The following is a 16,332-nucleotide window of genomic DNA, read 5'->3' as shown; positions in this document are numbered from 1 at the left end:
TCACTTTGAAAAGGAGGGGATGTCACGTGACACATCCCAACCCTATGTGTCCGTGGACAAGCTACACCACAGCAGGGTTCAATCAGTCCGATCAAGTTAGATTAGCAGTGATCTGGCACTTTTGTGAGTCTATTTGTAGACCGTTCATGCCCAGTCACTTAGCAATAGATGCATATCCTCCGGTTGCACACAGCATGATCATCGGAATTCCCATCAGAATCCATTAGCATCAGTTAGGGGAATTTTCCAGTGCATTTAGCCTATTTTCCTATTTATTGGGATTTTTCACTTATTATTTTTAAGTGACTTTCCTACAAAAGTAGGTAGGGCAATTTTGCTAAGTTTGTATATAAGCAAACCCAAGTTAGCACTCCACAACAGAAGAGGCAGCAGGAGCACCTTGCTCAACAAGCAACTTCTCAGCAAGACCAACCCCCGCGACTACTGTGGCGTTTTCTCCACAAAAGACCTAGTGTTTTTGCATCAGATCAGCCTTGGCGATTTGTGCACAGCAGATCAGCCCCAACGTCATCACGACACAGCAGATCAGCCTAGCGTTTTTGCATTTGCAGAACCCCGGCGACACAAGGACCAATTTCAGCCCCTTGCGTTTTTGGATTTCAGCAGCAAATTAAGACCGGCATTATTCACCTAAAGTGTAGCAAATTCAGTCCGTAAAGACCATCAGTTTTCAGCCCTAAGAAACCTCATTTTTTAGCCCAAGAAAACACAGCCAAAACAGTCATTTTCAGCCACCGAAACAGTCCTGAAATTCAACGACTAGAAGATCACAGATTTCAGCCATCAAGTCATCGTCATCATCACCGTCGTCGTCATCGGCATAGACCAAGTTGCATAGTCCATTGCATACGCATTGTACACCTTTGTGCGATCAAAGAATAGACCACTCTCGCCGACGAGAGTGGGGCCTTCCGAGGAGGGTTTTACAACCTCTCGGGTGTCGTACCTTCTCTCAGTCTCATTCACTTGCACGCACAATATCCACTCACTTTGTTCGTGACCACAGCACTCTACAAGACGGAAAGCTCTCTCTTTCCCTAAGAACTAAAAGGAACCTTGAGCAATAAAGATCACTAATCTTGAGAAAATACAACATTCATTCCACTGCACCTAACACGTGATCATCTTGTAGAAGTAGGGAAGTCAAACTCAACAGTCTGCGCTGTGAATAATCTCTGAGAAGAGGAAAGGCCAGACCAATCTCTCTGCACCATCTTGCCTGTATATCCTGCCTCCACTCCTCCGGTGTCATCCAAAACAAATTCCGCACCAACAACGCCACCAAACCGCGACTCGGTGTGGCTCTCAATGTTAATGAGCTGGAAGTGGCCTACTGCCCAGGTCGAGGGATAAGTCTGTTGTAAGGTTACCGAGGGTGAGTGTAAGCAACTCTAAAGGTAGCAATCCAAATGATCAAGAGTGTAGAAGAGCAATTGCACTACCATCCAAGCCAAGCTCCAGGTGACTCCGGATGTAGTCGCGTAATGATGCTTGATCTCCCGCATCTTGCGGGTAAACTCTCCAAGAGAGTCTAAAGAACTGAAAGTCACACTCCAGTCTGTAGATCCAAGCAAATGAACCTATCCAAGAAGAGATCCAAGATCCTCTTCCTAAGTCCATGTAGATGCTCCTGTGTAAGGAAGTGATCTGACGTGTCGAGGTCAAGTGGTAAGTGTTTGTCCACCCAAGATGGTGGTGTCTTCTCTGGGAATGTCGGAATCCCATATGCCATGAGCATGGCCATATCTCGTGTGAACTCCTTTTATGAGTGCATAGCTGTGTCCACAGCAAACCACAAGTCACCACCCCCTCTAGAGTGTGCAACCACCGAATGATGGCTAGATCTCCCAAGGATCGTACGCCCATAGACGATCAAGCCGACGTAAAAGATACTGTGTACTACAACAGTCACTAAGAAACCGCATGGACCACCATCGGATGGCATCCTGGCAAGAGGTAGCCTCATCCTCTGTGATAAACACAAGCCAAGAGGCTGCTGTCCACCCAAGAACACAACTGCGAGGTGATGAAAACGCTGCTGTCCAGCGAATTTCAACGTGCTCCTACGCTCCCGGCAAGGTCCGGAGCGGTGCAGAGGGTGTAGGCAAGGTGGGGAATCAAAGTCACAGCCTCTGATAGGCTGAAAACAGAGAAAACAGCAGGGTATAATTGCTGAAAACTTAAGTGTAGGGAGAGGATGCGGGCTAGCAAAGCACCGGATGCTAAGCCGGTTGAGTGTAGTCATGATCCTTGGTAGGCGGGGCCTAGCTTCTGAAAACACAGCTGTAAATGCTGTTTTGCGTGCCGAATCCGCTCCGAACAAAGCCCACTTCCTCCAATGCAAAAACGCTGAAGTTTCCCCTCCCCCCTCTGGAGTTGAAAACGCTGCTGTTTTTCCTGCTGAAAAACGCTGAAGTTCTCCTGCTCCGAGGTTTTGTTGTGCCATCAGCTGAAATTGCTTCTGAATTGTCCTGCGCAGGCAGGAAAAAAAACGCTAATGTCTTCCTGTGCTTCTGGTGTTTTCTTGTTGGACAGCCCCACGCAAAAAAAAAGCAGATGGAGGGGGTTTTCGCGATGAAAAGGCCTGTAGAGGCCAGCCCTTGCTGCATGGAGGGTGATCGCCATGAGAGGAGAACTTGTTGCAGGTGAAGCGCCTGGAACATGAAGAGTTGAGCTCTGATACCATCTGAGTGTGCGCGTGTGCAGAAGCGTGAGAGAGGAGAGAGAGAGAGAGAGAGAGACAGTGGACACAAAACGTTGGTGTGGGGAAGAGGGGGCGATCCCCCTTGACTACCAGAGCATGAAAGACATGTCAATACAATGTCGGTCTATGTGAAGTGGGTAGCCCCCTGGCCCCATATATATGAGTGGCCCCAAGGGGGCTGCCGGACAAGAGTGCAACCTATACATGCGTGGCCAGCCCAGAGACATACAAGCCGTACAAGTATTCCGTAGACCTCTGTGAAGCAACGGAGTGGTGTAAATCTTATAGTCGGGCCAAATAGCACTGAATTCTAATGAGTATGGAAGCTTGTGTGCGCCAAATGGAATTTGGGCCACTGGGCAAAGTCACTAACAACTTTAGAAGTTGGTGGGAACTAGGGAATTAACTCAAAAGAGCCAAACTAGACACATGGCAGTAGGAGAGCAACCTGCAAGTCAACACACACTTCCAGAGACTCATCCCAAGAGGGGGCGCCCTTTTTGAGAGTGGAGGCTTATTTTTGAACATTAAGTGACCTACAGAGTGTGTGAGTAGTGGGTGCACGTTCACAGCTTTAATGGAAAGCTCGCCTTCTCCTTTGTCTCATGTAGCGCGATGATTTTCTCTCGTGCATCTCTCTCTCCCCTTTGCACATATGGTAATGCCCCCCTAGTTGGGCTACTCAGATGATTATGTACAGTTCTGAGGGTTTTATGCGCGTTTGCAAGAGCCTTCTGAACAGAAAATGGATTAGCTAATTGCTAATCCACCACAGGTACACACAGTTCCATCGCAAAAGATTGCGAATTTGGAGAGTTTTCTCACGTGAGAACTCGTCCAAATTATAGGGGAACTATTCCATTGCGTGCGGGAGAACAATCCAAAACAGAGAATTACAACCCCTGTATTTTTCTGCAGGTTTAGGATTTCGCACTTGAATTGCAAGGGAACACCAGGGGAGCCTCGAGAAAGTCTTGGGATGCGTGTACAAGGTTTTGGGCACCCAACATTGGAAAAACAGAGAATTACAGTGCGCAGAAATTCTGTTACAGCTCACCCGAAAGCTTCTAGTTTTGCGAGGGAATCCGTCCTAGATAGGTACTTTTGACCTAAAGGGGATTTGGCGTAGTTAGGCTACCAAAATTGGGTTAAAAACCTGCAAGTTCAGCCCTCGCCAGCTTTGGACAGCTTTGTGAGACTTTGTCTAAATGACTGGATCGTCTATTTTCGATTGAATAAAGAAATACCTAAAGGGGCGCCGGTCTTTGGGGCCTACAGGGTGTCAGTCTCGTGTGCGCAGTGACATTCTAGTCGTTGGACGCATCTGTGTTCTCTTTTCTTCCGAGTGCTTTGTGTAAAGTTAAAAAGTAATTGAATTAGTTCCGCCCTCTACGGCGTACAGGCCGGTTATAGCCAACGATATGTGGTTCAACCTCGTCAGAATGTTTGATCGGGATTCTACGATGCAAGCAATCACCCTTCTTGGACAATTATTTGCCATCAAATTTCCACCCAGAAAGCCATGCAACCATTTCTTATGAAGGCTAAGGTTATTCCTGATCAACTATCGGCTATGAAAAGTGCACTAACCAGTACTCAACTAGCTGCTTTGGTACTCACGAAATTGTTTGAGGCGTACGAAACGGTGTCTAGGACACTTCGGCTACAAATCACAACGGAAAAGCTGGAATTTGATGATATCAACTCTATTCTCATTGAGGAGGAGGCCGTGTTTATAACTCAAAGCAAAATTCAGATTTCTGAGAAAGATGTGGAAGCACTTGCTGCTTCGGATTCCAGAAAGAAGACCAATAGCCGTTGTTACAACTGTGGAAAGCGTGGTCATTTGTCTAGAGATTAGAGATCCAAAGGCAAAGACAGAGGCTCTATAAAGGACAAAGGCAAAGGCAAGCATGACGAGGAAAGCAGTGATAGTGACTCAGGGAAGGACGATAAAGAGATTGCTGGTGTGGTGGTGACTACACTGGCAAGGCTCCCCCCCTTCTAGTCAATCGAATACCATTGCCACCACAAGCTTCAGCCAAAGAGAGGCTTGTGAGTGGAAGAGGGGCGCAAGCAACGCTCCCTAAAAATAATTTGGACCCTTGTGTGTTAAAGTTCAAGTTATCAGAGTTTGAACCCGTGGGTCAAAGTTCAAGGCACATGCATCTAGCAACAAACCAATCAGACGTATCTAAAACACTCCGGATGAGTGCAACACCAATCCATTGTTGTTGGCCAGTGTCACCAGGAGGTGTATTTTTCCTGTTGCCTTCCGTAAATAAGTATTAGATATATTTATTTTATTTTTACTTGTTTGTCCCAAAACCCTTGAAAAGGTGCAAGTGGACATTGCATGGCCAGTGTGAAACGACTGCAGCCAAATGGGTTTCTCACATCGGGGATCTAGGTCGGTCAAACAGGGACTGCCCGGGCCAGTTAGCACTGAATTCTGATGAGTATGGAAGCTCGTGTGCGCCAAACTGGAATTTGGGCCACTAGTCAAGTCACTGCAACTTTATAAGTTGAAAGGGGCCAGTAAATTAACCCACATTGTAGATGTTGGTCAAATGGTAGTCTTCAATGATGGTCGGGAGACCGATAGGGACGCCATGGAAGCATCTCCTAAAATTTAGGGAACTGCTATTTTTGACCGGAAAATGTGTTCGCGTCATTAGCTCTAGAATGACAAGGGAACATTTTATTGCTCTGCTGCCAAGTCAACTGACGCACCAGTTGAGATATTTTTAGCAGGGAAAGCCCAAACTCGGAAACTGGGCGACGTGTCAGCCTGTGAGCGATTCTGCCACTCTGGGAGGCAAACGAGCTGCATATCAACAAAGGGGGCGCCATTTTCAACCTCAGGTGGATTGTAGCAGGTACAGAAGCTATGGAATGCTTACCTTGCCCTCTATGCACAGTATGGTGACGGGAGTGATGCCCCGCACGCTACATACTGCTCTCTTTCTCCCCTACGTACAGTATGTTATGCCCCACTAGTGGGCTTCTCATTTGACCTATGTACAGCTCTGGGGGTTTATGCGCGTTTGCCAAGGCAAGAGCCTTCTGAACAGGAACCGGATTAGCTAATTGCTAATCCCCCACAGGTACGCACAGTTCCATCACGAAAGATTGCGAGTTTGGAGAGTTTTCTCGCGTGAAATCTCGTCCAATTCACAGGGGAACTGTCCCATTGCGTGCGGGAGCCCTTGGGACACGCGTAGGCGTGTTCTCTCCGCTAAAAACGATCCGAAACAGGGAATTACAGCATGCTGTGTTTTTCTGCAGGTTTAGGGTTTCGCACCTAAACTACAAGGGAACATCGGGGGAGCCTCATGAGAGCCTTGGGATGCGTGTACAAGCTTTTGGGCTCCCGGCAGTGAAAAACAGAGAATTACAGCCCGCTGATTTTCTGTGACAGCTCACCAGAAAGCTTCCAGATATCGAGGGAATCCGTCCTAGACAGGTGTTTTTGACCTACAGGGGTTTTTGCGCCGTTATGCTGTCGAATCCGGTCAAAAACCTGCGTTTTCAGCCCTCGCCAGGTTTGGACAGCTTTGTGAAAGCTTGTGCTAAGTGGTCGGATCATCTACCTTAATTTGAATAAAGAAATACCGAAAGGGGCGCCAATCTTTGGGGCCTACAGGGTGTCGGTCTCGTGTGCGCAGTGACATTCTAGTCGCTGGACACAACTCTGTTCTCTTCCCTTCTCAGTGCTCTGTGTAAAGTTAACAGGTAATTGAAATAGTACCGCCCTCTACGTTGTATAGGCCGGTTATACGGTTCCATCAACGGGATCGTCACTTTTTCTTCAAAAAGTGCAGCGTGGATTGTTGTGGGTGAAAGCAACACAGAGCTTGTCGATATGGTAGAGAAGAGAGACCAAGTACCTGAAGAGGGATCTTCCTCACATGGCACAGAGAAAATTCCTTCAACTCTTCAAGAAGAGGACAGGTTGTTTAGAACTCAACTGCGTTGTTGCATGGACATGTTTCAGTAGTTGGCTAACAACACAAGGATGCAGGAATTCTTACAGGCTCCGACACAGGGTTTTCAAGCTCCTACACAGGGCATGACTGAGCCATTGCAAGAAAAGGAGATTTCCAATGCGCAGAGGACTCATGATGCTCGAGGGAAAGCCCATGTGGTTGAGCAACTAGCGGTGTCCAATGATCCAAAGCAACTTGCTTTAGCTGGACAGGAACCGTTTGTGAATGGTCAAGGGAGCAATGAACAAGCTATGCGTCAGACCCTTCCATTACCTAATACTTATCCTCGTTATTTGGGAGGTGGTTCAGTGTTTCAAGCTATGGCTGGACCTTCCACAAGCTATATGCCAGGGAATGTGTTCGGGACAATCCAAACAAGCATGGGTAACCCTATGTACGCGAACATGGGTGTCCAACCAGGTTTTCAGGGTGCCTATGGCCAGTTTCGAGTGCCTGGAACACAATTTGGTATGGCTGGTTTTTCGCAGCCATACGTACAAAATGCAGATATGACAGGGAAAACAGTTGATGCGAGTGCTGGAATGAATACTCATGGAGCACCACTGTTACAGGCACCTGTTTATGATAATGTGGATCCTTTGAGTCAGCCTAAGGATTACAAGGAAGGTGGGCAGGGAGTGAAGTTTGAAACTTTCAGAGGAACTGAGGACCAATTGAAGGCTTTGACCTTTATGCAGCAGTTCGATGCAGCTTATGCTGGAGGAAACTTCACGGAATCTTCAAAGATACGCAAGGCTGCCACTTTCTTGAAAGGAAATGCGCTCCAATGGTGGACCGCATTGTTGAACCAGGGTAAAGCCCCAACAACGTGGGTCCAATTCAAACAACTTTTTGCGCCTGCATAGTTGACAAACACTTTTGAAGTGGATGTAATGACAGAATGGCACGAGTTGAATGCTAAACAGTGTGCGGATCTGGAAGAGTACAATAAACGGTTTTGGGCCGCACTGTTGCCAGTCACCTCTTACAGGTTTGTGCCATTGTCAGAACAGATTGAGAAGTACTATTGCGGATTGCCCAAGAAAATCAGGGACTACTACACAAAGACTACTGTCATGAATATGTTTCAGTTGATAGAGAACGCAAGAGTGGCCAACAATCTGTCGAAGGGAGATTCCGATGGATTTAATAGCCACAAGAAAGGGGCCCAGGGCAAACAGCTTTCAGCCAAGGTCAATGTTGCAGCAAAGCCTTCTGAGTCTCCTGCAAAGAAGCCCTCCACTCAAGAAGCTGATACGTCCAAGAAGCAGTCTAAATCTTCTTCAGAACGAGGACAAGGACAAAAAAGGCATTTTTCTGGTAAAACTTTTCAAGAAAGGAAAGCTCTTAGGGAGGCCAAGAAATGCTACATTTGTGAACAGGAAGGACACTTTGCAAATGAGTGCCCACAGAAGAAGTCACAGGATAAGGATGACAAGTCAGACCATAAAGGGAAGAAGCCAAAGCCGAGTGCAGGACTTGTTCCAGATTTGGTTGGAGATCAGCCAAACACAGATGCCACGGAGCTGTGCAGAGCTTGGGGCAAAGTTAGAGACCAGACAGTGCTGGTTTTCTTTGATCCAGGAGCCCGTGCAAATTTCATATCACCAGAATTGGCATCAAAGTTGGGCATTCGTGCAGAGGAGATGGGTATGACAGGGGAAGCAGGTTTGGCATGCCCAGGACATTCAGAGCCTGTTACTCCCATTCTAGGAAAGCTTCGTCCTGCACATTCAGAGCTATGTGGATGCGGAAGAATTTCATATTATGCCGCTTGAGGGCTGTGATGTGTTATTGGGTATCCCATGGTGTTACAGGTTGCATGCTATGGTGGATACTTACAACAAAAAGATTACCCTTGTACATAGAGGAAAGACTCATGTCCTTGATGTAAAGCTTAAAGGTGAGTCTGTTCCAGTTGTTTCTGCTTCTGCTATTTCATCTGTAATAAAGAATCATCTTTCTGCGTACTTGATCTTTGCAAAAGAAGTACCTCAAGTTGTATCTAATTTGTCTACCTTAGATAAAGACAAGTCAACTTTTTTGAGTGGTTTCAGTGATTGTTTTTCGGACTCTTTGCCAGGGGAGTTACCTCCTGAGAGACCTAAGGATCATACTATAGATCTTGTGCCAGGTTCTAGTCCACCGAATAGACCATCATATAGGGTTAGTGCAGCCCAGCAGAAAGAGATTATGGGTCAGGTCAACGAGCTTTTAGAGAAGGGGCTGATTCAGCCCAGTTCATCCCCTTTTTGTTCGCATGTACTCTTAGTGCAGAAGAAGGATGGTTCATGGCGCATGTGCATTGACTATCGCGCCTTGAATAAGAATACCATCAAGAACAGGTTCCCCATACCGAGGATAGATGACATTCTTGATCGGCTTGAGGGAGCGTCATTGTTTACAAGAATAGACCTAAAGAGCGGGTATCATCAGATACGCATTAGACCAAAAGATGTCCATAAGACTGCGTTCAGGACAACATTTGGTCTCTATGAGTTTCTTGTCATGCCATTTGGTCTCACAAATGCTCCTGCCACATTTAATAGAATGATGGACAGAATTTTTAGACCACAAAGAAACTTCGTGGGTACCTTCTTTGATGACATGATTGTCTACTCAAAGTCTGAAGAGGAGCATAGGGATCACTTGACTGCACTTTTCAATGAGCTACGCAAGAATAGGCTACTCATTAATGCGAAGAAAAGTGAGTTCTTTTTGCAAGAGATTCACTTCCTTGGGCACATTGTTTCAAAGGATGGGGTACGCATGGTTCCCGCTAAAGTGGAAGCAATTAGGTCATGGCCAGACTTGAAGTCCGTACATGACATTCGAAGCTTTCTAGGCTTATGTTCCTATTACAGGAGGTTCATCCGAAATTTTGCTGAGATTGCTTCTCCACTCCATGCACTGCAAGGAAAAGGAGTTACTTTCAAGTGGACAGCCAAGGAAATTTTAGCGTTCAAACACTTGAAAGAGAAGCTGACTTCAGATCCGGTAATTATTTTGCCAGATCTTTCTAAACCTTTTGTGGTTCAATGTGATGCGTGTGGCCATAGTCTTGGTGCAGTTCTAATGCAGAATGGTCGAATAGTCGCATACGAGAGCAGAATTCTTTTGAAGACTGAAAGGAACTTGCAAGTCTATGAGAAAGAATTGCTTGCAGTAATTCATGCTCTCACTAGTTGGAAACACTATTTGCTAGGGGCTGATTTTGTTGTCCAAACGGATCATCAAACCTTGCGATATTTTCTTACACAGACGAAGTTGTTTGAGAAGCACATGCGATGGGCAAACATCTTGTCAATGTTCCATTTTCAGATTGTGCATGTGCAAGGGAAAAAGAACATGGTGGCTGATGCGTTGTCACGAAAGCCCCAAATTTCAACAGTATCAATTCCGTACCATTGTGAACTAGACGAAATGAAGACACAATATGCTGAAGATTCAGATTTTGCAAGGATCTATGACCAGCTTGTTGATGGGCAACATCATGAGCACTATATGCTTAAGAATGACTTTCTCATGATGCATGGAAAGTTATGCGTTACTAAACAGTTACGGCCAAAGATTTTGATGGAAAGTCATGCTCCACCTTATGCTGGGCATCCTAGAATTGATGCGACAGTGAAAGGGGTTGAGGCATTCTTCTATTGGCCAGCTTTGCGTCAAGATGTTGACACATTTGTAAGATCATGCTTAGTAAGCCAAAAAGTCAAATTTGACAGACAAAAGCAACCGGGATTGTTGCAGCCATTGCCGATCCCTGATAGGCCATGGGAAAGTATAGCAATGGACTTTATCTTTGATCTTCCAAGGACGCAAACAAGAAATGATGGGATTTGGACTATCATTTGTAGGTTCAGTAAGCAGGCCCATTTCATTCTTGTTAGGAAGAAGATAAAGCCAGAACACATGGTCAAGATATTCATGAGCAATATCTTTAAATATCATGGGATGCCTCAGTCAATTGTCAATGACAGGGATCCACGTTTGACGAGTCTTTTCTGGAAGGCATTGTTTGAGAACATGGGCACTACGCTCAAGTTCTCTTCTTCGTTTCATCCGCAAACTGATGGACAGTCAGAAGAGGCAAATTCTACTGTCTTGGACCTGCTCAAATGTTATGTCTCAGAGCACAAGGCAACTTGGGAACACCATCTCCCATTGGATGAATATGCTTACAATAACACTGTGCATACATCAATAGGTAAGGCACCATTTGAGATAGTGGAAGGAGGAAAGAAAGTCCCACCCATTTTGCAGACTAAGGACAAGATATTTGAGGCAGACAAGTATGTGCAAGATATGGATGAAACATACAGGAAGATAAAGATTGCTCTTGAGAAGACTCAGGCTAAGCAAAAGAAAGCTGCTGATCGTCACCGTCGTGAACTTGTATTTTCACTTGGTGATTGGGTACTTTTGCGCTTTGAAAAGGCCAGGTTAAGGAAAAGGAAAGGCAAGGAACGCTTGTTTCCTAAGCTCAGTATGCGATATTATGGTCCTTTTCAGATTTCAGAAAAGATTAGCGATGTAGCTTACAGGTTAAAGCTACCAGAAGGCTGGAAAATACATAATGCTTTTCATGTCAGCCTTCTAAGGCCCTTTGTTGGTGATGTGCCAGAGAATATACTTGATGAGGAACAACCCGAAGTGGAAGAATTGGATGAAATCCTTGTTCCTGAACAGATATTGGCACAAAAAGAAAGAAAGGTTAGAGGAAAAGTTGCAAGACGCTATTTGGTAAAGTTCAAGAACTATCCATCATTAGATGCCAAATGGATGGAAGAGTCTGAATCGCTTGATTCACCTCAGCTATTGCAATTGTATCTAGAAGCCTTTCAAATGGAACCCACAGTGACTTGATGCAACCTTTTTGGAGCAAGGCAAGAGCATGGTTCATGATGCTCAAGAGAGTAGTTAAGCAATTGTATCTACTCTTTCCATACAGAATTTAGCTATAGAAGTTTGTGCTCAAGAGTACACTAGAAGACTTCTATGCTTGATATATGTGTCGTAGCCAGGTTGGTGGGATTGTTTAATCATCCAACGCTACATTTCCGGAAGCATGTATATCTTGGATTCCCATCATAGAATATATGTGATATCAGGAGATATCTGCATGTATTATTGGCATGCAAGCGAGGTCGCTTGCAGTATTTCAAGGGTGGGGTGTGTCACCAGGAGGTGTATTTTTCCTGTTGCCTTCCGTAAATAAGTATTAGATATATTTATTTTATTTTTACTTGTTTGTCCCAAAACCCTTGAAAAGGTGCAAGTGGACATTGCATGGCCAGTGTGAAACGGCTGCAGCCAAATGGGTTTCTCACATCGAGGATCTAGGTCGGTCAGACAGGGACTGCCCGGGCCAGTTAGCACTGAATTCTGATGAGTATGGAAGCTCGTGTGCGCCAAACCGGAATCTGGGCCACTCGTCAAGTCACTGCAACTTTATAAGTTGAAAGGGGCCAGTAAATTAACCCACATTGTAGACGGTGGTCAAATGGTAGTCTTCAATGATGGTCAGGAGACCGATAGGGACGCCATGGAAGCATCTCCTAAAACTTAGGGAACTGCTATTTTTGACCGGAAAATGTGTTCGCGTCATTAGCTCTAGAATGACAAGGGGAACATCTTATTGCTCTACTGCCAAGTCAACTGACACACCAGTTGAGATATTTTTAGCAGGGAAAGCCCAAACTCGGAAACTGGGCGACGTGTCAGCCTGTGAGCGATTCTGCCACTCTTGGAGGCAAAAACGAGCTGCATATCAACAAAGGGGGCGCCATTTTCAGCCTCACGTGGATTGTAGCAGGTACAGAAGCTATGAAATGCTTACCTTGCCCTCTATGCACAGTATGGTGACGGGAGTGATGCCCCGCACGCTACATACTGCTCTCTTTCTCCCCTACGTACAGTATGTTATGCCCCACTAGTGGGCTTCTCATTTGACCTATGTACAGTTCTGGGGGTTTATGCGCGTTTGCCAAGGCAAGAGCCTTCTGAACAGGAACCGGATTAGCTAATTGCTAATCCCCCACACGTACGCATAGTTCCATCACGAAAGATTGCGAGTTTGGAGAGTTTTCTCGCATGAAAACTCGTCCAATTCACAGGGGAACTGTCCCATTGCGTGCGGGAGCCCTTGGGACACGCGTAGGCGTGTTCGCTCCGCTAAAATCGATCCGAAACAGGGAATTACAGCCTGCTGTGTTTTTCTGCAGGTTTAGGGTTTCGCACCTAAACTGCAAGGGAGCATGGGGGGAGTCTCGTGAGAGCCTTGGGATGCGTGTACAGGCTTTTGGGCACCCGGCAGTGAAAAACAGGGAGTTATAGCTTGCTGAAATTCTGTGACAGCTCGCCAGAAAGCTTCCAAATGCGAGGGAATCCGTCCTAGACAAGTGTTTTTGACCAACAGGGGTTTTTGCGCCGTTATGCTGCCAAAATCAGGTCGAAAACCTGCATTTTCAGCCCTCGCCAGGTTTGGACAGCTTTGTGAAAGCTTGTGCGAAGTGGTCGGATCGTCTACTTTAATTTGAATAAAGAAATACCGAAAGGGGCGCCAGTCTTTGGGGCCTACAGGGTGTCGGTCTCGTGTGCGCAGTGACATTCTAGTCGCTGGACGCAACTGTGTTCTCTTCCCTTCTCAGTGCTCTGTGTAAAGTTAACAGGTAATTGAAATAGTACCGCCCTCTACGTTGTATAGGCCGGTTATAGCCAGATTATGGAAAAGATGTGTTTCAAACTTCATTATCTAGGAGTGTTTGGACGTGATGTGTTCACAATTCACGAATGGGGATTCTTGGACATAGTGTGGTCTACAATTCAACTTTCAAAAAGACAATTGGTGCTCAAGATGGCATTCTTCTCAAGTGACACGTTGATACCAACAAATCCAAGGTGTATCCAACACGACAACTGCTGCTGGGGTGTCCATGGTAGCTTCGTCATCGACTTGGTCTCACCATTTATGTCCACTATGAGCTAAAGAGAGGGTGTTAAAGTTTGCAACATCTCAAGTGATTTTGGAGCCTCTCAAGTGAATAGCCCAATGTGATCCCATTATTTATTTTGGTTGTAGGTATTTATTTTACTTATTTGTCAAAGTCTGGGTAGGGCAATTTACTGAGGTAGCTATATAAGCACACGTAGTCCCCCATCACGTAGCGCCCCATTGTACAGTACCCATTGCCAAGGTTGGTTAGTTCAGTACTCTCTCTCTCTCTCTCTCTCTCTCTCTCTCTCTCTCTCTCTCTCTCTCTCTCTCTCTCTCTCTCTCTCTCTCTCTCTCTCTCTTCTTCTTCTCTCTTTGAGGATACACCCATTGTGCCCTCATTAACTACTTTCACCCCCTACTCATATCCTACACAGTTCCAGGTAGCTACTTAGTTCGCATCTAGCAGTTTAGGATTCTATAGTACCCTTTTTTCAATTCCTCTTTTATTTTTGGTACTCAGACATTGTATCAAATCCACTGCGTTGTAACTTTTTGGTCTCATAGGTCATTTTGGCCTTTTGAAGACGTTAATAACATTTCATATCATTTCATTCTCTCTCTCTCTCTCTCTCTCTCTCTCTCTCTCTCTCTCTCTCTCTCTCTCTCTCTCTCTCTCTCTCTCTCTCTCTCTCTCCACCCTTGGTCTCTACGCTTTTGCATCGTCAACTTTGACGCTTAGCACCACCATTGCATGCTTTCCAATTTCTGTAAAATGTCATACCCTCAGAGATCTACAAACGAAGCTCTTTCAGTGGCTACATGCACACCACATCGATGGCAAGTAAACAGTTGAAACGGTTGAATTCAGTAAAACACTTCACATTGTATGCATATAGTCAGTTCTCTAGTCACACCCTTGTACCATGCAAGGTCCCCAAATATAAACATGATTGGAATGAATTCCTGTTTGATAGCTGGCGAACTGTGACTTGTAATTTATAGAACTCTCTGTACGTTTTTAAATATAAAGGTATCTCCACAACTGTATCCATTCCAAGTTCAAAACATCAGGAACCTGAGAGTGAAACCTTCTATAATATTTCAAAGCTTTCTTCACCCATGAGACAGAGTGATGGTACCACTCTGGCACACAAATTGGCTGGAAACTTCAGCCAGTAAAACATATCACATTTGAACTCCAATCACAGCACACATCTTGGTTCATCTAAACGAGGACAAACATCAAAGCAGAATATTCATGTTGCTGCTAGTGAAGCTTAGGTAACCTTACCGGCCATGTTTTTGAAGCAAAGACCGCCGTATTGACTGTGTTGGATGAGCAGTAAGGACAAGATCAACAGTTTGAGATTTCAAAGCCTCATAAACCTCCATTGGACTCTTTTTTAAATCAGTCACCAACCTCCTGAATGTCTCTTCTAGATCAGACTCAGTTATCGCACTATTTTCATCCCCAAACTCTCTCTTCTTAAGCTTCACTCTTCGACGGAATGCAATTTGTACCTCCTCTGCAAGGTTTGTCAGATTAAGCATGTGCGAGAAGGAGCTTGCTACTACTATTGAATCTCCTGGATCCATATTTTTCAAAACTTCAGCAAGCTCCTCAAGTTTCTTGTCTTTGTCAGTTGACTCTGCATTTTCACATTCGCTTGCAAGCTCATAGCATAATTGTACCTGAATTCACAACGAGATAAATTGAAACAAATCCGTTGAATAAATTTGGAACAAAGTGCAAATTCAAAGCTATTCTGAATTATGGGCAGCCAGTGGAAACTTTATGTGGTAACTAGGTCAATCTCTGCATACTAAGTCACCATACACGTATCACAGACATTACTATAACTGCTATATGTGATAAAATTTGGGCAAAAAAGAAACGATTGTAAGCTGGCTGATCTGCAAAATTGGAGGCAACCACGCATGCACACAATAAGCCACACTACTCAGCGTGGCTCTCTAGGCTGTGTGCCATGAGATCTCCATGCTGCAAGATTCCATACTAACCTTCTCCCGCATTTCATCTCCATGCAAGTCTTGTAAGATGTCCATGAAGCGGTCCAAAAGAAGAGCGTCATATTCAATAAGATGGTCGTCATCGGTAACTTTGCGGGGTACGAGCTTACGCATGTGCTCATCCATGGAGGGCATTTTCTGCAGCGATTGCCTGCGGGAGGGTTGTCGACCGTAGGAGGAAGGACCATCCATGGTTGGCGCTCTCTCTCTCTCTCTCTCTCTCTCTCTCTCTCTCTCTCTGTGTGTGTGTGTGTGTGTGTGTGTGTGTACGCAGCTGCTGATGCAAGGCCGCTAGAAAAGGAAGGCTGAGCGGTGGGGAGGCTCTTTTGTGTGTGGCGGGGTTCCGCCTCTCGCCGCGGCCCGCGTGTGAGTGCTGCACTTTAACGCTTGCGTGGTTGTAGGAGCTGGGCAGGCGTTACCTAATAAGACTCCCACGAGTGTCCTCATTTAATCCACGCGTCTCATTAACATGGGTTCGACCACAGTTGACGCCTGTATGCGCGTATTCTCAACCCTACATTTTGCTGACACTACGTCTTATTATATAGGGAACAGAAGGTCCAACAGCCGATAGATGCCACTTTTCAGATAGAGTGTGCACATGCCTACTCAACGAAGAGAGGTACGGTGAGGTGTTCGAGTGCCAA

The 16,332-nt window shown here is 45.6% G+C and overlaps 1 protein-coding gene across 1 annotated transcript in view; it reads right to left on the bottom strand.

The window, feature by feature from the left end:
- LOC147462018 (phosphoenolpyruvate carboxylase-like) overlaps positions 1-16,124 on the bottom strand; it is a 67,172-nt gene extending 51,048 nt beyond the window's left edge. The window contains exons 1-2 of the mRNA XM_086509485.1: positions 15,677-16,124; positions 14,946-15,346 (exon numbers count right to left, since the gene is read on the bottom strand). Of these exons, the coding sequence (XP_086365611.1) occupies positions 14,946-15,346; positions 15,677-15,877 (602 nt within the window). The 5' untranslated portion in view covers positions 15,878-16,124. The remainder of the gene's footprint in view (positions 1-14,945; positions 15,347-15,676) is intronic.
- Between the last annotated feature and the right edge of the window lie 208 nt (positions 16,125-16,332).

Source organism: Adiantum capillus-veneris, chromosome 3, assembly GCF_014529385.1.
Source record: "Adiantum capillus-veneris isolate H3 chromosome 3, ASM1452938v2, whole genome shotgun sequence".
NCBI lineage: Eukaryota > Viridiplantae > Streptophyta > Polypodiopsida > Polypodiales > Pteridaceae > Adiantum > Adiantum capillus-veneris.
This window is presented reverse-complemented; position numbering and strand designations above follow the sequence as displayed.